Source organism: Onychomys torridus, chromosome 10 (genome assembly GCF_903995425.1).
Source record: "Onychomys torridus chromosome 10, mOncTor1.1, whole genome shotgun sequence".
Taxonomy (NCBI): Eukaryota; Metazoa; Chordata; class Mammalia; order Rodentia; family Cricetidae; genus Onychomys; species Onychomys torridus.
This window is the reverse complement of record NC_050452.1, coordinates 87,669,624-87,695,812: the sequence shown is the minus strand read 5'-3', so window position 1 is coordinate 87,695,812 and position 26,189 is coordinate 87,669,624. Positions and strand designations below refer to the sequence as shown.

The 26,189-nt window shown below is 39.9% G+C and overlaps 1 protein-coding gene across 2 annotated transcripts in view; it reads left to right on the top strand.

Moving 5' to 3' along the window:
- Window positions 1-26,189, top strand: part of Slc4a4 (solute carrier family 4 member 4) — a 319,163-nt gene that overhangs the window by 112,057 nt on the left and 180,917 nt on the right. For both annotated transcript variants that reach the window (XM_036200218.1, XM_036200219.1), the window contains exons 4-5: window positions 11,871-12,006; window positions 21,386-21,546. In XM_036200218.1, coding sequence (XP_036056111.1) covers window positions 11,871-12,006; window positions 21,386-21,546 — 297 coding nt within the window. The remainder of the gene's footprint in view (window positions 1-11,870; window positions 12,007-21,385; window positions 21,547-26,189) is intronic.

The following is a 26,189-nucleotide window of genomic DNA, read 5'->3' as shown; positions in this document are numbered from 1 at the left end:
ATCCTTAAGGCTTGGAGCCTTTCTGTGCTCACACATTTTCTAAGAGAGGCTGCAGGAAGGAGGATGTCTTCTTTGTACCCACATATGAAAAGACATCTAATGGCAGCATTAGCAGGGTAGTTGTGACACTATTATTGGAGCTATAAATTTAGCTACTCAGTATAGAAAATAGTTGCATTTGAGCGAGTCTGTAGAGCGTATTTTGGGAATCTTGAATGTTTCCCAGTGTTGATGAGAATCAAGTCTGACTTTAGAAGCCCCAGGGTATATATTGTGCTGATAATTGCTCTGAGTTGAACCTGGAAAAAGTGCTGATGTATTCACTCTCAAGCAGAGGGATTCATCATTTAAACCTTATCACGGACAGTTCTGGCAAAGCAAAAGGAAGCGAACCGTTGAAGGAGGGAATTCAGGGAAAATCTCCACTGTGGCTGAGACGTGTGGAAGGAACTTTGGATCCTTCAGAAGAAATTTGCTGAGTGGCCATATTGTCAACTATTTGAATCACCAAATGGCTCCTGTAATGCTTACAGAGGCCTTCCATTCCAAGCCCATTGCTCTGTGTCCATGGCCTTTTGTAGCTGCTCCATCCGCCAACTTTCAGAACCATGGCCAGTCTTGTATGTTTCAGATCTGGCTATTCCAGTCCCTAGATAGCAGTAAAGGCAAGTGCTGTGGGGTTGTGTTTGTGTTGGCTGTTGAGGAGAATAATTGAGTTATGTAGTCTCAACTACTTTAGGGGAGTGTCTGGTACTAATTTGACATGAATGTTCTCAATTTAGCAATTTAAAACCTAATTGGCTTATTTTCTGTATCAGTATGACATAAATGTTAATAATAGGAGAGTTAGAACTTACACATAAACAAAATGAGTAAAGTAAGAACCATCAATACTTTTATATTGCAGAAGTGATAATTGTTAGCATGTAATTTATATCCTTTGGATATTTTTTTTCTACACATATTATGAATTAGTAATTCCTGTAAGGACACAATACCCTGGGATTATAACTGGGATAAACAAACAACAACAAAAATGAATTTATTGATTCATGAAAGGAAGAGTCTGGATGGGCTGGACCTTTGGGAGAAAGTAATTTGATCTGAATAAAAGACGAGAGGAAGTTACGGACAACAACCAGAAGGAATGATTACCCAGGCATGCAGGGCACTCAGGGCCTCCTAATTTTAACAAGGCAGATAAAGCCCTAGGCCTAGTGCTTAAATATGGATGAATGGGGGTGCTTGTAACAACTCTTCTCTCTTGAGTTCTTGCTTTTTATTTTTATTTTTCTGTAAATTTACCTGACATGTCGTAGGTGTCCAAAGGTGTAACTTAGGAGTGTGGGAGGGACAGATCACATTCTGAGCTCTGTACTGGCCCACTAAATCCCCTTCTGTCAGGTCCATTTAGACTCTCTGGTCCGGCATTTGCTCTCACTTCCTGGTTACTTGGTACCTCATTATTTCGTCCTCAGGAACTTTGGGACTTGACATCCTTGGCAGGGTATTGAGAGTGGCATGTCTGGCTCCATTGTAACTATCTGAAATGTGGTATCCCCATCATGGGGTGTTTGCAGACAGCATTATCTGAGCCTCCTTTTGGAGTCCAAAGGATGCATATGCATGAAGCATCCCTTGGAGACCAAGCAGATAACGAGGAGATGGAGTTTTCATGGTCTGTGATGTACAGCTGGGGCCCGAATCAGTGTCTTCTAAGTAAGACACAGTGTGATAGGGATTCTGAAACCACATTCTTAGGGCTGTTGAGCATCTCCAGATGAATAATCATGTCATGGAATATTAGGATAATGGTCATAATTGACAGCTTTCTGTGAGTGTGAGTTTATTAATACACAAATACCACATATGTTTAAAATGATCTGTTTTTTAATGAATGCTACTGGGTAGTTTCAGTTTATTGGGTAATTCACAATAGAAAAAGTAACCATCCAATCTCCCTATGTAGCCTGCTAGTATATAGATAGTAATTTTTCTTTTAGATTGGCTGAGGTACAGTAGGTTAATGAATAGATTACCCCCAAACTTGGATTCCATAAAATATTATTCAATTTATTTATTTGATGATGCATCTTATTTATGGATTGCAGAGTAACTGACTTCGGATATGACTTGATCCAAGTGTTCCCGTGATGACTTCAGGAAGCTGCCTCTACTTGGTTCTGTATTGCCTCATGTTTGATTTATTCTCAAGAAGCCTCCTTTTCGATGGATGTAGGATGATTGTCTGTACGTCATAGCATTTAATGCTGTCTAGTCTCTCAGCTGAAAGGGAAGCTGTATTCCCTGAGAGTGTCAGCAAAAGGCTGGCACTAGATTACCCCAGCTTACTTGTATTAGGTAAAATCGCCACTCAAGAACAACAGGGGCACCCGGAGTTTTTTTTTTTTGAGCTGAGGATCGAACCCAGGGCCTTGCATTTGCTAGGCAAGTGCTCTACCACTGAGCTAAATCCCCACTCCCCACCCCCGAGTTTTGATATGTTCATTGCACAGACCTGGACCGTAGGAAAATATGTCCAAACCAATGGAAGAACTTAGAAGTGCAAATCCGACTTTTCCAAAGGAAATTGGAGTATTGTTTTCAGAAGAAGTTCAAGGTGCTGAGTGGGCCGGACTAATAGCGACTGACATTGGTGTGTTTTAACCATTTGTAGATTTAGAAAACTTGGTTGATTTAATTATTTCTTAGAAATGTGGTGATGAAATTTGAGGAATATATATGTATAGAGATATATACGTGGATGTATGTATATTATGCCATGCTTTCATGTTTGCAGGTAATGAAAAGGTAGATTAAGGGGAAGGGGAGATGTGTGTATATTGTACATACATCTACCTATCATATCTACCACCCACCTCTATATAAATGTATTTTTAGAGTTTTGTAATGGCTTGGCAATTAAAGGGCTTATGGAAGGTTTAATGACTGTCATATCTACCTTGAAATTTTGATCCAAGAATGAGGAACAAAAAAATGAATATTTACTCCTAGAACTCTGAAGGCTCAGGGGGAGGATCGTCAATTAAAGGCCGCTTAGGCACACAGGGAGACCCTATTTCAAAACAAACAAACCAGCTAACAACAAAAATGAATTTTCAAATAGTAATTGTGTAAACCAGTTGATAATAGCACACTGATAATGTAAATAAGGTTATTTTTTTTTCATCCTGTGGTCTGAGAGCTAAGATTTCATTAGATTATGGACTTTGCTCAAGAGAAAGGGTGAGCTGCCGAAGTCCTCATTTAACCCACAGAAGGGAATTTGTATGGAGCCCTGCCCTTCTCAGAATGAATTGCTCATTATGACCATTATTCCTATTAGAAACAGTTTTTTTTGGTAGCCCTCAGGGTGGCCACAGTGGGATGCTTCCCAGACTGAGAATAAAGGGCACATTCACAAATTGTTTTGGATGGATAATGAACCAAATGTTCAATTAACTTACTTTAGGACTGTTTCATATGCCAGGGTAATTTCTGTGTCTTCTGAAATCTAATCCATTGCTGTCTGTACTGCTCATATGGCACTCTGACCATGTTTTTCTTTTGATTACTCTCTTTTTAAAACCACGAGTGTGGTGGCTAAGAAGTGGGCATGGAATAGCACCGGGTGGGAGGATGAGGTCATATCATTGGCTCGTGTGATCTTTGTAAAGTCCTTTATCATCTTAAAACTGTTTTCCTGTGTATGATACAGGTTTATGTAAAATGACTGATGTAATAATGCAATAATTGACATAGTATAACTGTTAGGTAGTCATGCCTGGCGTAAACATATTAGTTATTGCACATTATGTTATAATGTTTTTGAATTATTTATTTTTTGTGTATATGAATAATACTTTGCCTAATAGCCAGTGAGGCAAGAAGAGTCTATTGGAACTTTGGGGACTGGAATCACAGAGAGTTGTGAGCTGCTATTTGGTTATTGGGAACTGAACCCAGGTCCTCTGTAAGAGCAGGTAGTACTCCTAACCACTGAGCCATCTCTCCAACCCCACCTGGTGCGTTTTTACTGGTAACATTTCTCTGTCATGCATTATCTTCTCATTGGTGAATCCCAAGGACAGAGACATTTATTATAAAATACTTCATAATCTTTTAATAAGTATTACAGCTTATGACATATTTTGGATGATAACAAATATGATTATGCCTTTATAGCCACGGATTCTGTGACAGGACTTAACTTCCTTGTATTGAAATGATGATGTCTGTGATAGTTGTATCTGATTAAACATGTGCAGACCTTTTTCTTATTCTATAAATAACACAGTGCAACAACTATTTGCATGGAATTTTCATTGTATTAGATATTGCAAATAGTTGAGGTATGAAGAAAAGCACTGGAGAGGAAGATGAGTGTGGGTCCATACAAGTGCAATGCCACTTTATGAATGGGACTTGAGCACAGGTGGATTTGAGTATCTGGGAAGTGGAGAGCCTGAAACTAGTTTTCCTCTGAATCCTAAAGGGTGATTGATTGTGTTTATGTTACCAAAGTGGTGGTACATTATTTCTGGGTCCCATTTTCCGTTTTGCTATGTCACATCATTTTCCAGGAAGCACTTGATTCAATAAAACACAGAGAAGCCATACACAATTATTTCTTCTGAGGAACTGGGTCAGGTCATATACTGTTTATGGTTTCATTTGTCCATTGTCTTAGGAATTTCTCCTTCTATTCCTTCTTGTATAACTTGACTGTTCCCAAGGTAGGCTTCAACATCTGTTTGGGTGAGGGATGAGCTGGGAGGATTTGCTTAGTTGAGGTGTGCAAAGGCCAAATGCAGCAAGGTTGAAACCATGGAAGAGATGGTGTGTACATACTATAATGGAGACATACACATTGGTATGCTTTGTCTGGGGACAGGGGTGCTTCCAGTAGAGGAAAACTACTTTTTTTATGGTGTATTTTGTTTTATTTGGGGCTTATTCAACATTGAATGGCTGCTATGTTTTCATGTTTGCAGGTAATAAAAAAGTGGACTAAGGGGAAGGGGAGATTAAATCTACTCTCCAAAACTTAGATAACTTCTTTTAAAATAGAAAGTTCACTTTGCAAATGGTTATATTTTTGTGCACTTGGAGGATGTCAAGCTCTAGTCAGCCATATCTAATTTATTAATTCAATGTAGAAAGTAACAACTGTGTGCACAGTTCTGTGATGATCTCTGAGGGGGGCATATAAACACAGCCTGCCATCCAGGAGGAGGGTAGACTGGCTGAGAAGTCACCTCTACAAAGCTAGGCAACACAGGGCAGGTTGTGTGCTTGTTCAAAAGAAGGACCATGGGCACTTGTTACTGCTGCTACTGGGGCTAGGATAAAGGAGAGTTCCTTTTTTCTGAGAATGGCTAGTATGAGTTATTGGAAAAGTAAATTCTTCTCTATTTATTTTCTAAAATAATACTATATTTTTATTTTAGAAATTATCTTACAAAGTGACAGGTTTCCATCACAGCTATGCCATTTTGGTGGGATATCTTCATTTAAAAATTATTTATTTTTTTAACTTTTATAACATTTTCTTTCTAATAATAATTTTTCTCAATATTTGAGAATTATTTCATAAATATATCCAATGAAACATGATCATATTCACCCCTCATTTGTCCCCTTCAGCTTCTCCTGACTTCTCCCAACATGGCACCCTCCCAACTTAATAGCTTTTCTTTCTTTTTATAGAATCCACTAAGTCCCATTAGCACTGTCCATGTGTGTTTGGGTAGGGGCCCTCCACTGGTGCATCTGCTAGTGAATATGAAATCTGCCTAGGAGAGAAGTCTGCCAGTGGTATGCATTCAAAACAGAATGATTTTCTCTCTCTCTGACTGGCTGTCAACTGCCAATAACTCCTCAGTAGGAGGTGGGTCCCCTGCTGATGCTGGAATCTCGGCTGGGTTGGTCTTGTTCAGGACACCAAGGCCAGTGGGAGTTCTTGAGTGTAATGGCAAATCCAGAAGTTTACATTCCACAGAACTCCTCCTCATTATGTGACAATTACTCATTTTTTATTTTTATAAGTTGTATTTGAATGCAACCCTTGAAATAAATAAAAAAATTTACACACCAACATTATCCAGACCCGAAGTCTCTTACCTATGCAAAGTCTGTCTGTACTACACAACTTAGTGATCTTATATACAGTCAGAATTGGCATTTGAATTCCTGGATCCTTTTTGCCTCTTCTTCAAGTTTTCTGAGTCATGATGATGGTGATGGTGGTGTTGGTGGTTCAGGTAATGTTTATGTTGGTGGTGTTGGTTGTGGTATTGGTGGTGGTGGTGGTGGTGATGGTAGTGGTGGAGGTGGTAGTGATGGTAGTGTTGGTGATGATGGTGATGGTGGTGATGTTGTTGTTGGTGATAGTAATGGTGGTGATGGTGATGGTGGTGCTGGTGTGTTGAGAAGAATGGTCATTTAGGGATGAGCACTCAATCTCTTCCTCTCAGAATTTTGACTAGTTCTGCATCTCATCACTGACTACTGCTCACTGCAAAGAAGAAGCTTCTCTGATCCAGTTGAGAGTAGCCCATGCTTATTGTGTAAGCATAAATAAAAATAATAAATAAGCAGACAACTTAACAAGATGTCCATTTAGCCAAATAAGAATACCTCCTCAGCCAGGCTTTTGACCATGATTATAGTATCATGCATGAAATTTCCTCCTCTGGAGCAGGCCTCAAATCCAGTCAGCATCCAGTCACCACATAATAAAGTTAGAACTCTTAACTGGAAAACTAAGAGAGGAAAGTGCACACTGACTGCCCAGATGAACTCTAAGGTGACCTTCAGGCTCATCGGCAATGGATGTGCTGATAAGCAGGTGATGCCTGTCATGGGTACCAATGGTGTGGGGGACATTCCTGCCATGTATTTGTGTGCCCTCTGGTCACAGAGAGCTTGGGAGCACATGTCTCCCACTAACACTGATAGACAGCTTGTCATTCTGCATGTAGGCTCTGGTCAGATGTAAACAGAGTGATGTAGGAACCGCTGGGAAATTCTGCAGTTGTTCAGGAGGCCAACGTGTGTTCTGACCCAAAGACAGAATTAGCGGAAAATTGACACTGAGAAGAAGCATCAATTTTACTTCTCCAGGACGAGCCACCGAGCTGCTTGTTAGTTTTTCTTCCCTCCTCCCTGGGAACCTCTGTTTGCTCTTCACATTCTCTTTGATGATGACGTTATTTTAGTTATTATTTAGGATCACAATTCCTTTGGATGGAATACAGAACAGTGTTCTGACATACCTTCTGCCTGGGTCCAACAGGATGAAAGGGTTTATTATTCCCCCTGTGCCCATTTTTGATAAGGCAGGTCCACTTTGTGTTCCAGTCCTGAAGTTTCTTGATTCACTGAAACAAACCGTGCATACCTTTGGCAGCTTTCTTTGCTGCTTTATGTATTTACAACTTGCCATGGCTCTCAAAGGCATATCAATATGGTAGTTTTGTTTTTGTTTTTACTGGTAGCATTGGCAAGTGTCAGGACTAACTTTGGCTCTATAATCATCACCCTCATCCCATGTTGCAAAGTGAGGAATTTGAAAAACAGAGAGATTAGTAAACATGCCTCAGGTCCCAGAGCTAAGAAGGATGAGAAGCAAACACATGTAGTCTGGGTCCAGAGTCTGGACTCGTATTTCAGTGTGTTGCTGTTTCTTGCTCTTATTCCTTATCCCAACATGCTAATTTATGACACAGAATTTTAGTATTTTGCCCCCCAAAGGCTTATTATTCTGGTTGTTCCCAGCTCTGTATTTAACAAATAAGTTCACCTAGTCATGGCACCTAGAGACTAATGTGGGGGTATGTGACACTGTTCCTGACGTTCTACTGAGGCCTCCGTGAGATGCTGGCTAGAAGAAATTGGTGTTTGCCTACACTGGTAATGCCTGACCAGAGAGTCATGTTCTGAGGACAAGTGCCATACAGGAATGTGACCCTAAGTGTAGTAGACTGTTATCTACACTAAAACCAAGCCAAACCAAACCAAAACAAAAGCCCCATTTATTATTCTGTGCTAGAAGTGAGGACAAACCTACCTCCCATCTCTAGGAAGGTACAAAAAGTTAATCAGTTATCTAAATCTAGACTTCCCCTTCCTAAATGCTCCTTCTGCCTTTGTTATTTTGTTTGTTGTTTGTTTGTTTTTGAGATCTTGTCAAAAAACCATCTTATGTAGCTCTGGCTGTCCTGTAAATTACTCTGTAGATGAGGCTGTCTTTGAACTCACAGAGATCCACCTGCTTCTGCCTCCTGAGTACTGGCATTAAAGGCATGGGCCACCACTCTTGGCTGCCTTTGGAATTGTTGATGTTGATTGATAGTAACAGGTTTTGATCGCCAGTTCTAGAAGCAGCATGCTGATTAAGGTGGCTAAACGTTTGGTAGTATGAACATCCTGGTCCTCAGGAGTACTGTTCACATTCCAAGTTCTGCCCATCATTTCATGCTTACTGTGCCTTCTTGATATATACCTCCTTCAATTTTGTGATTAGAAAGGCATCATAAATATTTTACACAAAAGTTAAGACATTTTATACACACACACACACACACACACACACACACACATTTCTTCTTGAGACATTGAGAAAATTCAAAGCCATTTTATTCTAATTGTAGAAGTAAAACAAAGGCATTGTACTCTGTCTCAATATGCATTCAATTGCCTTAATTTAATTTTCTGCAGACACTTACACTCAGCAAATATTTTTTTCTTGGTTCATGTGTGAACTTATTGATTTACTTAACAAATTAATCAGTTGCTTAGCTGATGTCTATTTCCTCTATGTGCATGATGGGAACAGGGTTCTTTCTGTCAGAGTTCTGTTTAATATGTAGAGCCTGAAGCTAGACCCTCTTAGAGAGCCGGCCGGCAGTGCTCCGTGAACATTGGCCCAATTAATGCAGGAATAGTAATAGATACTTCATGCTTTAGAAAAAAAGTAAATGGAAGAAAACAAGTGCTAGGCATAACCCCTGTAACATTTAGCATATACTTGTTAAGTGTAAATATGCCTGTAGATAGATGTGGTGCTTGTACAATGGCCCAGTGTTGCACACCTGAACACAATGACCAGACAAGCTGGAATGAGCCCAGAGCACCCTCAGCATCTATGGGAAAGGCTATTTTCCCTTAAAACATTTTCAAATCATTAAGATCTCTTAATTTTGGCTCTAAAGGTACTGGAAAATTGGAGGGGGAAACTTTAATATTTATTTAGTCTGTAATAATTTAAAACATTAGAAGCATCAAGAATGTAGTGGGTTGTTCCTTCATAACATCTTACTAGGTTAGTGAATAATGCTTGTCTTCTCACAGTGGTGTATCTCATGGGACATCAAATCTGTTCTTTTCTCTTGCCTTCCTCAACTGATTCTCCATCTTTTCTTTTCTTTTTTCAAGACGGGTTCTCCATGTAGCCTTGGCTGTTCTAGCACTCTCTCTGTATACCAGGCTGGCGTGGAACTCAGAAATCTGCCTGCCTTTGCCTCACGAGTGCTTGGATTAAAGGCGTGTGCCACCATTGTCCAGCTCTGCTTCTCCATCCTATCTTATATTTTTAGACTTGGTGTCTCACCAAACCTTTCTGTTTTGTGTAGATGGGTTAGTCAGCAACCCCTGCCCCCAATATTTGCCCATCTTCACATACCAGCACTGAAGGTACTGATGTGTACTACCACTCCCAGCTTTTTATATGGGTGTTGGAACTCAGTTCCTCATGCTTATGCAGCAAGAACTTGATGTAACTTGAATTTCTGAAGGTCTTTTAATAAAATACCCAGAGCCAGATATTGGGGTAAATACCAAAAGATCAGGGAGACAAAGGAACAAGCCACTGTCACATCTCACCTTGCCAGTTCCACGAATCCTCTGACTGAATGTCTCTGAGTTCTCAGCCGAAAGGGGTTCTCAGCCTAAAGGCTTCAGCCCTAAGACCCTAGCCAAAAGGCCTCTAGTTCCTGTCTCCTCATGCCTTATTTAATATACTTTTCTCTGCCCAGCCATTAAAGGCATTTGTGCTTCCCAAGTACTGGGATTAAGGTGTGTGCCACCACTGCCTGGCTGTTTCTCTCCTAGACTCAATCAATCTCATGTAGTCCAGGGTGACTTTGAACTCACAGAGATCCAGATGGATCTCTGCCTCCTGAGTGCTAAGATTAAAGTGTGTGCTATCACTGCCTGATATTTATGTTTAATCTAGTGGCTTGTTTTGTTCTCTGATCTTCAGGCAGATTTATTAGGGTACACAATATATCACTACAACTTGAGCCCTTGAACTATCTCTCCAGCCTCACTTTTTCCCCCCTAATGCAGAGGAATTGAAATGTAGATTGTGAGCATGCTAAGCAAGAAGTCTGTACTGGAGTCACATCTCCAGCCCCTGCTACAATATAGTTTATGTCTACATGGTACTTTGTTGTATATTTGTATCATGCTTTATTTAACCCATCCTCTTTTCTTGATATTTAGGATTTAAATTTTTCTCAATTATGAACAATGCAATCAATTTTATATTAAAACGTTTGAAATAACTTATGTTTTTAAATGAGTAATTTTAGCAAAGAACTTTTGGTTTATAAAAATATACTTTCAAAACATTTTCAAATACTTGCAAATTTTCCTTTAGAAAATATATTGTGCATGGTTCTACCAGCATGAAATTCTGGTGATGTGATTGTGTGACTCCTAAATACTGGCCAGTGTCATTCTTTTTCCATCGTTTCCATTTTAATGGATAAAGCATGTATTTTATTTAATAATTAGCTTTTGTTACTGAATTGACTATTTGTAAATTTGTTTGTAGTAATTATATTTTGGTTGGAGCTATTGTAGCCTATCCCTCATTTCTATAGGTTTCAGACAGTAAGGACTTACATGTTTTCCTAGGCTGTTTGACATGTGCATTTCTGCAGATAGACACACACACACACACACACACACACACACACACACACACACGCGCTCATCTGTGTATACTATATATCAGGTTTGCTTTTACATGGATTTGCCCTTCTTGGTTTTACTCAGGCCTGTGGAAGTATATATGAGCCTTAGTTTTGTAATGTGACCTCCAAGTGCTCCTCTTTCTTTCTCTTTTAAGAGAATAACCCACAATCTGGGTGAAATTCTAGTTAATTTTTCATTACATGAATTCAGGAGACAGGGTCAAAAGGAGCTAGTAGGCCATTCAATTATGTGCCTAAGTGTGTTGGAAAATGTTCTTCTTCTTTTTTTTTTCCTCCCTCAGGTGTACAATATTTTACTTGGGCTTGTTTTTCAAGTGCATTGAAGTGTGACTAAACATTTTTAGATACTGCCATTTTGTAAAGCAGAGATCCCATCTTGTTAAATATTCCTTCATCAACTTTGCAGTTACCCAGTCACAGGCAGCGAGGGACCTGCGAGGGCAGAGGGAGGGCAGGTGGTTGGCCTGAGGGACCTCAGGATTGGGGTGCTTGGTTGTCCCTCCCACTGCTACTGGAAGAAGTGATTGGTGCAAGATGATTTCTGTCTCATAATTTTGGATAGGTCATAAGTGAAGAGGAGGGGAAGTCATGAGGTTGGACCTCAGCTCATCTGAGGGCTCAAGGTTCTTTCTCATAAACCACACAAGACTAGACAGCTGAAACGGGTAGAGAACTGAGATACAGTTTGGCTCACAGGAATAGGGAGAGGCTTTGATTTCTCTCTGGCTTTAAGTTGAAGATAAAGGATGTCCACTGACATTGTGGAAGGGAAGCCCAATAATCTTGGGGAGAGAGGAAGAGCTCGAAGCTCCACTTTCCTGAGGGTCTTCCAGCCAATGTTTAACCACAGTATTTTCACTTCTGCAGTCTCCCCTGCCGCAGAACGCATCCGATTCATCTTGGGAGAGGAAGATGACAGCCCAGCGCCTCCTCAGCTCTTCACTGAACTCGATGAGCTGCTGGCTGTGGATGGACAGGAGATGGAATGGAAGGAGACAGCGAGGTGAGCCATGGCTGGCAGAAGGCAGGGCTGGCCTGGGGAAGCAAGTGCAGGGCAAGTGGATGATCCTTGAGCTGCTTTCTCCAGCCTCAGCATCTGGTGGCTGAGGGGTGTGATGTTGGGTTAAGAAGTGGATAATTCTATTCCTTCTGTCCTTGTACATTAATGAGGATGCTCTTATTCACCGCTGGAGCATATTTTATTAACCAGGGCTGTAGGAATTGACTTTTGTTGATAAAGAAGGCAATCTCAATTTATAGGCTATTTAATGGTAAAATATAAGGGTGCTAATAAACTCTAGCACCCAAAGGCTGTGGCCAACAAACACTCTACATGCAAATGCATCTTGTGTGATCTTCTGTGACAATGCGTGTTTCCAGATAGAAAGGGTACTGGGGAGACAATTGTGGTTCTAAAGTATAATTTCAAGTAAAGGCCCTGTTATCTTCTAAATATTCAGCCAAAAGCAAGTAGAAAGTTCATCTGAATTTGGAAGTTCAATATCTCAGTTTAATTCTATACTCTGTCCCATTAGGGACATGACCCTGTTTCTTAATAGAGTGAATAAGAGCACTTAGTACATATGATATGTATGTAGACATATAAAATATACACTATATAGATATAATATGTGACATGCATAATCATATCATGAATATTTGTGTAGAGATGATTTGTAAATTGTTCAACACTTTGCACGTTTCTTGGATTTTAGGAGTCATGTCAGAGATTTTCTTTCATGGAGACTTAGCTACATATTCCAGACTAAATCAGTCTGCACCCCAAGGATGCACTTCGAGTCTATAAAGCATCCTCCAAAAGGGGGATGCTGGAGCAAAGGCTCTTTCCCAATAGCCATTTGTTCTTTCTTTCTTTATGGAGTGAGGCTCACACTCTTGACGGTTGAGAACTCTTAGTCTACTGTTGGCTTTGCTGTTCATTAGTCAGCCCAGCACAGTTTGGTAGTCTTCCTGAGCCTCAGTTTCCTAGTCTGCTAAGAGAGGGTCTTGCCGCATGCCCTCTCCTCTAGCATCGCACTTATTTCCTTGCTCTAAAATTTCTTTCCTAACGTGTATGTTGGTTTAGTCAGCAGTGCCTCTAATGGCTCCTGTGATGCTTTGTTATCTGTTGAAATATTTGTTGTTAGTTATCATTGACAAGAACACAGGGATGGTTTTGTTTTTTTGTTTCTTGTCAAACATTGGCTACCCATTAATTTACATGACCTCTGGTCTCAGCAAAGTTAAGAAATGACATTTCACCGTGTAGACAACTCGGTGTTGAATGAAATGGTTACGATATTTCCATTTTTGATTTATTTTGGTCCAGGGAGGATGTCAGATGTAATTCTGTAGCCCAGGCTGGCCTTGAACTCATGGTGATTCTCCTGCTTCAGTTTATTCAGTACTGAGATTACAGGATTGAGTTACGATGCTTGGTCATATGGGATTCTAAAGACCAAGATGGCCTTACTTTCTTTACTATCTTTAAAGTATGTTTTAGGCAAGCCATGTTCCATTTTGGTAATGTAATCCTAGAGAAACTATACTTCTGTAGAGGAAGGGTGTCCAGGAGAAAACTTTGGATAATTTCTACTATTTAGGAATCATTACGATTATTTCTAATTGCATTTCTGATATCACTTTCCTTATTACATGAATTCATTCACAATCATAGATCACCCTGTCCTTCTTACTGCAGTATTCCCACAGCCTTGAAATGCTTGCTTTGCTCATCAATATGTGTTGAATATTTGACTAGTGGAGAACCAATTGCTCTAAAAATACCTTTTATTTATTTATTTATTCATTCATTCATTCATTTATTTATTTATTTATTTATTTATTTATATTTTTAGTTAACATACAAATTAAGAGTGTTCATTATGACATTTCCATACTTGTATATAGTTGCATTTTAATAGAAAATAAGTGTTTTGAACATAATAGCTATCATCTCTTTCTGCTGTGGTCTAACCGACTAAAGGGACCCAGCACATCAATGCTAAAGCTCAGGAGAGGTCCTGTGTTTCACATTTCAAGCTGTTTCGTCAATATGCTGATGGCACCTGCATTTATATCTCTAGACTTCCTTCCTTATTTAATTGGCATTGAGTAATTGGAGGGAAATTAGCAGTCATATCATTAATACATTGAGACCTGCTCCTCCTACAGATTTCTCCATCTCAATACATAACTTCATTCTCTTGGCTGCTTCAGCCAGAACACCAGGGTCTTCTTTGTCTCCTACCTTACTTACACTTGCTTTCTGATCAATTGGCAATTTTGATTTCACCCTCTGAAATACTCTCAGGTATTTTAGCATCTCACCACATTTCCTGTTCAGTACTGTTTCAGGCCTATTTCTGGCTCTGCAAAAATCCTTCAGTTAGTTGGTCTTCTTATACATGCCTTTATTTTGTTTATAAACTAACTACCCTGTGTTGCTCAAATAGCCCCATCTCTTTCCCTCTAGTTCAGCCTATCGGAGCCCCGATGGCCAACTGTACTTCTCTCTGAGGGACTCTGGACTTACCACCTCTTTGTACTCAGCTCTCTACCTGACTCGCTTGCTTACCTCCTTTGGGTTGTTACTCATGTATTGCCTGACTTTTGAGTTGAAACGCCTATCCCAGGTCCTCTATTATATTTTTGAACTTTGTGCTTCTTAATATTTAGCATATTATCTACCTTGTTATTTTGTCTTCCTGATAGAGCTAAATCTCTGAGAGGGCAGTGATCCTTATGCCTAGAAATATCTGCTGCCTAGCCATACTCAAGTATCAGGGTGTGACAGAGTAAATGTGTAGAGAAATGAAATCTTGATTCTCAGTGTGCTGTCCCATCTGAATTCTGTGGAGAGGTTTGGCAGTGATTATGCTTCTGGGGATATTTAGATGGCCAGTAATCTACTTCTTGTGACATACACTGCGTCAGAATGCTTTTGTAGTGATGTTTGACTTCCATTTGTGATGTGCATTTTCCAGCCACAAAAAAATTTCCAAACCCCTATTAAAAGGCCTCAGACCTCCCAGATGAATAAAATTTAAGTGCCTAGAAGAGAGTCATTTCATATGTGATGATGTGGCATGAATTTTTTTTTCTGGCTAACAAATATGTTTGACACTTTTTTTCTTTCCTCTGAAAATTCCAGTTGATAGAGATTTTGTTTGGGCTGTGTGTGGTAGGGTGCTGGGAACCCAGTGTCTCACACATGTTAAACAAGGGCCTCACTGCTGAGTTACCTGCACCCCACCAAGCACTGATGGCTGGCAGACAGTTTTATTTCAAAGAGTGCTCACTCTCCAGACTTTTCAAACTCGATGTAGTTTCTGGTGTGGGCCACAGAACAGATGTCTTTTTCCCTCTTTAAGGGTTTGTACTTTTCAGTTGGCTAATGGTTTTATTTAACTAAGAGTATTCTGTGGCAAGTTTTGGCATGATTATGATTTGAGTCACTTTAGGAATTTTAGGTTGGTTCTATTCCTCAAATAATGACAGTTGTTTTTTTTTCAGTAATAGAAAAGATGGCCTTTTTGAGTCTGAGAGATTAGAGTAGTTATTAACAGCAAGAGAAGCCTTTACTAATGTGGGATTTAAAGTGGCAGCCAGCTCCGTTGTCTTCCTCCCCCCTCCCCCCATTTTGTCTTTTCCTAGAAGGGAGGTAGAACTTTGAAATTTCCAGTGACTTTTTCAAAATAGCATACAAGCTGAAGGGTGTGCAAAGGGAATACTTCTCATCCTTGAAAAGTATGTTTGACGGATGGAGATACAGTGTTAGTCTTAAAAGTCTTCTTTCAGAATGTGTGGTCATTAGAAAAAAGTAACATTCAGTACGACTGCAGCAATTAAGATGGAATCACTTGAAATGGTGAGGAAGCCTGTACCCCTTCTTAAAAATCCGTCAAAGTATACTGGGCTCAGTGGTCCATGACTATAACCCTAGTACTGAAAAGGTAGAGTCAAGACAACCAGAAATTCATATCTACATAATGAGTTTGAGGCCAGCCTGGAATAAATGAGATCCTGCCACAAAACAAAATAAAACAAAACAGAAATCAAAACAAATATCAGGAAGGAACCCCTTTGAATCAGTCCATAGGTACAAAAGTAGACCAATTAAGGAATAGCTTCTGGTCTTGCTTTATGATGGCCGAAGTCACAAGGACAGGATGGACTTTTCTTTCTTCTTCCACTTCCTCATTTGAGTCAGGATTAGTGCTTCCAAAGTGGTTCTTCATTTTCAGTTTGTCCTCAGTGAGTTTTCAATGGCCAGTGCTGAACATCACCAGTACGGCATGAGCATATGTTAAAGATCACCCAGTCCGTGTAATCCGATCCGCATTGCCAAACCTGGTCAAAAAGAAAACCGTCACAAGTTCTCAGGAACATTAGCCAACAGAGGAAAAGGGCATCGGTGTGTCATGTCCAGGAACACAATGCAAACTAGTGTTTATTTGTGTTTCTTTTGGGCATGCTGACCCAGCTCACCTCTGGGGAACCTCTTTTAAGGTCATGGTCACAGAACAGCAGCATACACCTTACACTGTGAGTTTGCCATCTCCATAGCTTATAATTCTCTGACTTTCTATAGCAGATGACTCTGAGAAATTCCTTATTGGACTGAATTTATTTTTTTCTGTAATAAGAGGATGATTTGGGGAATCTAATCACCTATGTAATTAGATATCATTATATTTAGATAATTATATGCAATACTTTCCACAGTTGATCTAGAAATTTATGAATTCTCCTTAAAATAGCATTTATCCCAGGTACATACTAGCATTGGCTTCTTTTATGTGTGATGAAGCATTTTTTAATTAGCAAGAAATTCATTATGATTACATCAGTAGTTTTACACAGTTGGATTATATTCTAGTGCAAAGGTCATGAGGATTTTCCACTATGAAACTGGCGGGTTTTAAAGTTAGAGGTCCTGTCTTTACTTAATTATATTTAATCATATGATTGGAAAGTTGCAAAATTCGGTGATTCCCAGTGGGCCTTCTGTTTCTTCAACAAATGAGTGAAATGCGCTTTGGTTGGCAGCCACTCAAAGTATATTAAACTGAAGAGTACTTTATCATTATTTTTCTAAGACCTTAGAATAAATAAAATTCACTTCATAAACTGCTCTTCTAAGGGCACAACAGTTTTGTAATTGCACGCATTTAAAAAGCCAACTTCTAAAATTAATTTTTCTGTACGTGTCACGTACTAAAACAAGAGGAAAAAAAAGCTAGAAACCCATTACAACTGTGTGGCTATTCATAGTGATTGTGGAGGGTAGATGGTGGCTTTCAGTACATGCCACGGTGAAAGTGTCTGTTTTTTAAAAACATAATTACATGGGTCTAAAGCACCTTTGCAAAATGTCTGGTGCTCGGATAGTCTGAACTTTGGTCTCTCTGCCTTAGACTTCTTTTTAATGGATGTTGATTTGAATTGAGGAGTGTTGGCTCTTTGTTTTTCAAGTTTGTCCTTGATGTGTGAGGCAGATAGACCTAGCATGAATGCTTTCTGGGATGAAACTATTTCCAGTCAATTTAAATGGTCAAATTGGTATGACCATCCCTTGAGCATTAGAGCAGTAGATTCATTTGATAGGCATTGCACCAGTTCCTGTATGCTGTCAGCTATGTGATATACCATCATCACAGCATTCAATATTTATGGAAGCTGATGTGAAAGAGATGCTAAAATGAGCCATGAGATGGTATAGGTCCTTTAGGAATAGAAGCGTAAACAGTGGGCTAATTGTAAGACTTTACATCCTTTCCTCATGGTAATCTTGACCTGCAGGGTTGGTGTGATTGGTTGAGAGGACTCTTCTGAAAGTCCAGCCTAGCTGGAATTTGTGATTTCTCATTGCTCTTGCAGAACTTTCTCTGGTTTCTGCTTTAAGTCAGTCAGTTACCTGCAATATAAGTTGCAGAGAGGAGTAAATAAAGGACAGGCCATAGGAGAGCCAGGGAAGTTGGTTCCATTTTGAAAGGCTTATTACCATTATTGTGCTCAGTTAAGTGAGGATTGTCTTAGCCTGTTCAGGCTGCAGTGGCAGAAGAATACCTTAGACCAAATACCTTACACATATTAGAAACTTATTCCTCATTGTTCCGGAGTGTGTGAAGCCTAAGATTAGGACTTTACAGATTTGGTGTGTGATGGGGCCCAGGTACTCTTGATGGCACATTCTAGTTGCAAAAGGCCCCACCCAGGGTACTAGAATTTCAGCATATAAAACTGGGGGTGATGGCTCTATAACCCCAGCACTTGGGAGACTGAGGCAGGATGGTTGCCATGAGTTAAGGCTAGCCTGGACTATAGTCAGAATGTCTCAAAAACCCAACCCAACAACAGCAACTACCCTGAAAACCAAATCCCCCAAATTTCAACATATAATTAAAATATTTATTTATTTACTTATTTATATTATATTTTATGTGTGTGTGTGTGTGTGTGTGTGTGTGTGTGTGTGAGAGAGAGAGAGAGAGAGAGAGAGAGAGAGAGAGAGAGAGAGAGAGAGAGAGATGGAGAGAGAGATGGTTTGTGTGGAATCAGGATAATTTTTGTGAGCTGGTTTTCACCTGCCACCAAGGGTTCTAGGGCATCAAGTTCAAGATATTAGTATAGCACAGCAAGTGCTTTTACTGGCTGAACCATTTCATCAGCCCAACGTAAAAATTTTAGAGGATTCAAATGCTACCCCACACCACACCACACCACACCACACCACACCACACCACACCACACCACACCACACCACATGCACAAACAAACAAACAAAAAATTCCAGTCTCCAAGATTTCAGCATAGACATTTTAAAGAACTCAACACTCAGGCTGTATCAAGGCTAGTGGCAGATGACAACCACAGCCATAGACAAGTCAGGGCTAGTTCTCTTTTGGGGTACAAGGTTAGCAATGCAGATTGATAGCATCGATGGGGGAGAACTCAGTTAAGAAAGATCAGGGGGAAATGAAGCCCGTTTAAAACATTACACAGCACAGTGTCTAGTTGGCCCCTGTCATTTATCTGGAGCTTAAATTCTGTGATCAAAGATTCTCTCAACTGGTGAAAATACTCTTAGGAGTACAAAGTATGTACTCACTGTGTTTCCCACAGATGGCATATTTCTGGGTAGCACTGACCTGATACATGTGCTGTGGACACTTCTACCTTGTCAATATTGATCTTAAGCTAAAAAATAATACACATATAATAAAATGGCTCATATAACAACTATCATAGCATGCTTAAAGATTAAGTGAGCAAGTAGGAAAAGATGTTCCTCAAAGTTAACAGCATCATAATAATCATATGATTTTTTTTGAAGTAACCCAGTTACCTTAATTGCTTATTATTATTTTGGTTGTAGCCATAAAATACTGTTAATATGTGATGTAATATTGTCATTTTCTCCTAGCTCCTTCTATTTCTCTGGAAATAATTCCAGCCAAAGAGGAAGAACATATGTCACTTTGCACACATAACACACTTGGGGAGGGGCATAATAGATGTTTCTCATTCTGTTTTGAAATGTGTTTCAACTACTTCTATAGAAATAAACTGAGTCCAGTTTTGAAGATGTAGAATCTCTTTGGTGGTGTTGCTGGATTTTAAACTGTTTTTAAGTTTCTTTTTATTATTTTGAGAATTTTATACTCAAGTACTATATTTACATCATTTCTACCCCTCCTTCCCTTTCCTGCTTCCAACTCTTCTGGAATCTCCTCTCTCCCTCTCAACCTCATGACCCTTTTCTGTATATGGTAATTCTACTGAGTCCACTTAGCTTTGCTCACATGTACATAGGTTTAGAGCTGACCAATCCCTAGAACTTTTAAACTCTCGAGGTAGAAAGGTAAACATGGCTGTTTGGGGGTGGCTTTAATACACAGAGTAAAGGAGACTCTAATAATTGAGAGGTTGGAGACAGAAGTTACCATTGACATATAGGGGTTGCCTGGCCTTGAGGAGCTTACTGGGAGGAGTATGGAGGGACATGGTCAAACACTTCTGAGTCAGATGGGTGTTGGGTGTGATGAAAATCCTAAAGTCTTAAACACTGGTTGATCTCTTGATGTGTTTCACTTGTGGTCCTCTTGGTGAGTTTCGTCCCCTCCCTGGGGGTTGACAGGAGCTCTTTAAATAAGACCTTCTGCAGAGCTTCCTCTCACCTCTGCCCTTTGTTCTCATCTGCAGTGAGTTAGGTGAGTGTTTAGCTTGTTCTAGGAAAATGTTTTTCAATCATTAAACCCTTGGGTGAAAAATGGAGAAAAACAAAATTTAACCCCATCGTTACCAGTCCAACATCGTTCAGAGGTTTGATGGGAAAGGCAGAAAATTGTTGGTGATAGCCGTAGTGAGGCATCTGATTTCCTTTAGTACTTAGGAGAGTACTGTGTGATATGATACATGTATTATAAAGGCTTCCAGATGTGTTCTTTTTTCCCCTCGAACTTAAAAAACAAATGCCTTTGCTTTCTCTGTTTTCAAAATGTCTGCATGTCTTAGAAAGCAGAAGCTGTGGATGAGGGCTGTTTGTCCTGATGCAAAGGTTACTAGAGGATGCATTATCATCACAGTGAGTTTGTGGTCCACTGGACTTGCTCATTTTAAACATGGGGAGCCTGCCTTCAAGGGTGAAGGTCACAATTAGCTTCCCAGTAACAGTGACATAGGCCCGCTGAGACAGGGGCATCCAACGAAGACATGACAAAGCCTAGTCCTCGTTAAGCATCAACAACTGGGCATTTTCCATTTGAGATGAATATTGGTTCATTGCTGCTCCTCCATCTTACACAAACCTGCCTTGTAAGTTCACGACAGACTATCCATAGCGGTGCTAGATTTATAATTACAGGCTGGACCTACACAGAGACTTTTGAGACATATGTTTTTCTCATCTAAAAATCACCTATATAACCATTCCTAGGGATTTCATGGTTACACGGGGGGGGGGGTGGGGTGGAGGTGGATGCTTTGAGTTCTTCTGGTCCAGTTTTTCTTCAGAGAAGGAGTGCTCTTGGGATTATGTGTTCCTGAAGATGATAGGGTTGATGACACAATAAAGACTATTAAGATTGCACGAGGGCTAGAGAGATGGCTCAGAGGTTAAGAGCACTGACTGCTCTTCCAGAGGTCCTGAGTTCAATTCTCAGCACCCACATGGTGGCTCACAACCATCTGAAATAAGGTCTGGTGCCCTCTTCTGGTCATACGTGCTGTATACATAATATATAAATAAATCTTTAAAAAAAAGATTGCACGAGAGGGGATATTATGCAAGTGCTGGTCTGGGGCATGGGCAGGGATTGGTATGACCTTCAGGGAAGGTCGCAGTTCTTTTAATTGTCTTACTCATCACTTCTTCCTAGGTGGATTAAGTTTGAAGAAAAAGTGGAGCAGGGTGGGGAGCGATGGAGCAAACCCCATGTGGCCACGCTGTCCCTGCATAGCTTGTTTGAGCTGAGGACGTGTATGGAGAAAGGATCCATCATGCTGGACCGGGAGGCATCTTCTCTCCCACAGCTGGTGGGTACGTATGCCATTTCCCGCCCTTCTTACGAATGTTCTTTCATGCAGATGCCTACTAGGGTAAGCAGGGTTAAATATTCTCTGTAATGTGTTCTTGGAGTTCTGTGTCATGAAGTGAGTGATTTATGAAGATTTTGACAAATATTAAGAAAACTTGCATTAAGAAATAATGCCTGTCTCTGGTTATGGTTAGTTACTGTTTTGGAATAGTTTCTTTCAGATTTATATGCCAGTCTTCAAATTTGTGCTTTTCTTTTAATCCTCCATTTTTTATTACAATTAAGATCATGTTCAATATGCATAAGCATATTAAATTTTTTACTTACTAGCATAATTAACATTTTTTGTGTATATATGTGTGTGTGTGTGTGTGTGTGTGTGTGTGTGTGTGTGTGTGTGTGTTTGTGCGCGCGCGCTCATATGCATACATGTGGATGGGGTGGCTGTGTGTGCTTTTGTGCATGCATGTATGTGTAGGCCAGAGGTAAACCCTGGTTTCATTTCTCAGGAGCCAATCCTTGTTTTTTGAGACAGTATCTCTCCTTGGGCTGAGCTCACTGAGTAGACTAGGCAGGTTGGCCAGTGAGCCACAGTAACCCACCTGTCTCTTCCTTTCCAGGACTGGTATTATACATGCATGCCATTATGCCTGAATTTTTTTTTTTTAAACATGGGTTCTGGGTATTGAACTCAGGCTCTTATGCTTACATGACAATAACTTACTTACTGAGCCATTACCTCACCCGAGATTAGTATTCTGGAAAAAGAACCCTCTCACCCTCCTATCTTAATTGGCTCTCTAGACACTAGGTTTTTAGAACACTTTGACCCGAGATGTTTCGCTGAGATTTTCTGCACCTCAGTTTTGCTATCTTCAAAACAGAGTTTATATCTTACGGAAGATGAAAATCCTCTCCTTCCTTGGCTGGTGTGATGGAAGGTGGATGTCGAGTCATTTAGCTGGATGTAGAGAAATGTTGTGGGGCAGGATGCCAGCAGGACCTTATGGACTGGTGACTAAGTCAGGTTATGTTGGCACAAAGTATCATTCTTACCACCAGAACTTGTGGAGTTTCTCTGTGTGAAATTTTGCCATTTATTCCTTCCACTGAGCGTATGTTTTGCTCTCTATGAAAAAAAAAATCTCTGGAAGGAGTTCCATATTTATTCTGTGTGATACTGAGTGGTTTCACAGCAAGAATGCTGGAATTACAGTGGGCAGCTTTTTAAGTCTTCCTTTGAGAGCATGGATGATCACGGTCAAAACACGTTACTTGCCATTCTTGCTGACTTGGTTTCCTCATAATACTGTGAAAGCAGTATTAAGGTGCATGTCCGGATTCCTCTTCCTGATGCTATGATAAAATACCCTGACTTAAGCGACTTAGGGGGAGAAAGGTTTACTTTCTTGTGATTCTAGGCTGTAGTCCATTATGGCTGGAAAGTCACAAAGGCAGCAGCTTTAGAGAACTCACATTACATCCATCTTTAGGAATGGAGAGGGGTCCATGGATGCTTGTGCTCAGCTTGCCTTTTTCTTGTCTAGTCCAGGACCCAAAGGACTTAGACTGGGACTTGCCATGTCAGTGAATGTAATAGAAACTGTCTCTTACAGATGTGTCTCTGCACAGGCTAACCTAATCTAGGGAGTCTGTGCTAGAGATGCCCATCCCAGGTGACTCTAGATGGTGTCACGTTGACAATGGAAAGTGACCATCACAGTGGACCTTTCAGAGTTGTTAGGTGAATTAAGTAAGGTCACCAGATACCCTGGGTTCATACTGTCCCCGGTGTAATTAGCTATCTAGATTTTCCTACGTGTCATGTACTAGACTACTATTTGAAGTCAGATTTGAATCTGGCAGATAGATGCTTTATTGGTGAAATTATTAAGGCCACTCTACGTAGTTAAAAGGGAGCTTTATTTTGTGGGGTAACTCACAAATGAAGGGATAGGTAGATTGTAGGGTCTGGCAAAGGTATGGCACAGTCCGGCAGTGTTCTCTGGAGAACTCTGCTGGGTCTACCTCCAGTGTCCAGGGTCCCAGAACCAAGAGAGACCTCTCTTCTCCTTCCTGGGTCTTCTGCTTCCTCCCTCCGCCCTGCCTTGTGGGCGTGACCATTACCGAAGCCTCAGTGGGGGTTGGAACTTACAGGCCATTGTTGGCATGGCTACCCACTACAATGCTTGGGGATTTCATGAGCAGAAGGAAAAAATTCCAAAGAGTATTGACTGAAGAGATGGATGTTGTAGAAAATTCATTCACTCATTTATTTATTAATCCATTTGTTTGTTTATTTATTTATATATTTTTTGCTGGCCATGGAGACGATCAACAGGGTGATGAGTTTCTTTTTCTGCACAGCTGAACTTTTCTGCAAAGCTGTCTTTGTGATATTCAGTTCAGACTGAACCACCTTAAAGAGTTTCTGGGCTCCAGCACCTCCCTGACTCTGTGTACATAGCAGAAGACAGAGTCCCACATTCATTGAGACCCTCTTTACTCAATGGCCAAAAAGAGAAGATCTGACATCTCCTATATGTAAAGAAGATTAATTGAACATTTGATGTTCTTGCTTAATATCCCATAACTTTTTATTATTGGCTTCGGACTCTTTTCTAACCTCTATGGGTGTCCTTTAAACACTGTCTTCATGTTAAAATTAGACACCACTAGGTCACTTTGAGGTATCATCATCCCTAATATGTTTACTTCACAGTCCCTGGGGCAAGGAGGCAGAGCGCCAGTGCTATCATTTTGGCACTGATGGGAAAAAAAGTTTAGAGGCAAACCACACATCATGAGCAAAAGAAAGGAGGAAAAAAAGATCAGCAATGCAGAAGAGAAAGCAGAGCTTGCTTAAAAGAGTGTCGCCTAATAAAGAAACGAGAATCCTCCAACAGAATAAAAACCTGTGGAGAATAAAATCTAACTAGTGCAAAGCCTTTATTTCATTTTAAATGACAGAAGGCAGCATAGTAGTTTGAATGAGTTATAATGATTGTTTTGTTATTAGGAAAATCTTTTCCTAGCAGAGGATAAAGTAGAGTTGCATATGCCAATAATTCTTCACTGATAGTTACGTGCTCCTAAATCTTGTGTTGTATTTCTTCCCAATAGCCCAATTTCACCTCAGAAAATGGGAAGAAAAAAGAAATAATAGCTAATGTAATTATACTCAACAAATAGTAGGATGCTTCCCAGCCGTCTTTGTGGTCTGCTGCTCCTCCTCCTCCTCATCTGCCCCTGAGAGAAAGATCACTGCAGGTCATAGGCAACGTCATGGGGCTGGACAGGGCACTAGCTGTGGTCAGGCGTTATTCTTACATTGAAATCAGCTTATTTCTGATTCTTTTTGGGACCTCTCTGAGCTGTTAATTTTTTTTGGTGTGTGTGTCTGTGTGTGGAATCCCTACTGTATTTTAATAGAAAAATTTGTCTTTGAAGCATTACAGAAGACAAGACATAATTTTCAAGGATTATTTTAATAGGTTTATTATTAGCATCACCATTGTAATCCTACATTTAAAGGGTGTCATTCACACATGAAGTAAAGTTCATAGAATTTTCTTCCACTCTTAGGTTTAAAAAAAACCTGTAATCCATTTTAGGTATTTAGCATAATGTGAAATGGATGAGGAAAATGTAGCTCTATTTTTGGAGCTCATACATACATACATGCATACATACATGCATACATACATACATACATACAAACATACATACACACATACAGGCACTGTGAGCTCTGCGGATGTGTGAGTCCTGATGTTTCTAGCTTTTTTTTAAAAAAAAAACCCACCATTTATACTTTAAAAATTTATATTTATTGTTCTTTATAATCATAAGAATAATATATGTTCATTTAAAAATAATTCATTAAAATTTTACTACAAAAATAAGACCTCTAATTTTACCATGAAAGTAAAACATTTCCTAATCTAATTTTGTGTATTATCTCAACATTTTTTCTATGTAACTCTGTTTATGTGCATAAAATGGAATTATAGTACATCATTGTGTTTGTGTGTGCTACATGTGAGTGTGTGAGTACATGGATGCATGCACTTGTGTAGACTAGGGGTTGTGTGTCTTCTTCTTCAATCCTGGTCTTATTGCCTTGAGACAAGCTCCCTCACTGAACCTGAAGATCTCCTTATCAGATAGGCTGAGTGGCTAGTGAGCTCTCAAGGTCTGTCTGTGTCTGCCTGATAATGATGGGGTTATAGACCTGTCCAGTCATGCTAGGCTTTTTACATGGGTGCCAGGACTTGAACTCAGGTCTTCCTGCTTGCAGAGCAAGCATTCTTATCTGTGGCGCCATCTCTCCAGCCCTGTGGTTCATCATTTTAATTTATATTTGCTTAAATATAAAAGCATAAATATCAATACTTTCATGTTCTATAAATAAAATATAAAGGCTGTAAAATAATCTATTAATTATTTGGGTGGCCTTTAAGTTTTATTATAAAGAAAAGTGCGTATTTTTGTTAGAGTTTTGCAAAGTTGTCTGGTTAGCATAGAGTTGTAGCTGTAGAAGATTCAAAAGTTTTGAACATATTGAAAGGTTTTGGTGTGGCTAGTCAGCACTGTCATCATCAGGGAACATAACATGCATCTTTCACGCTGGGACAGGTGATTG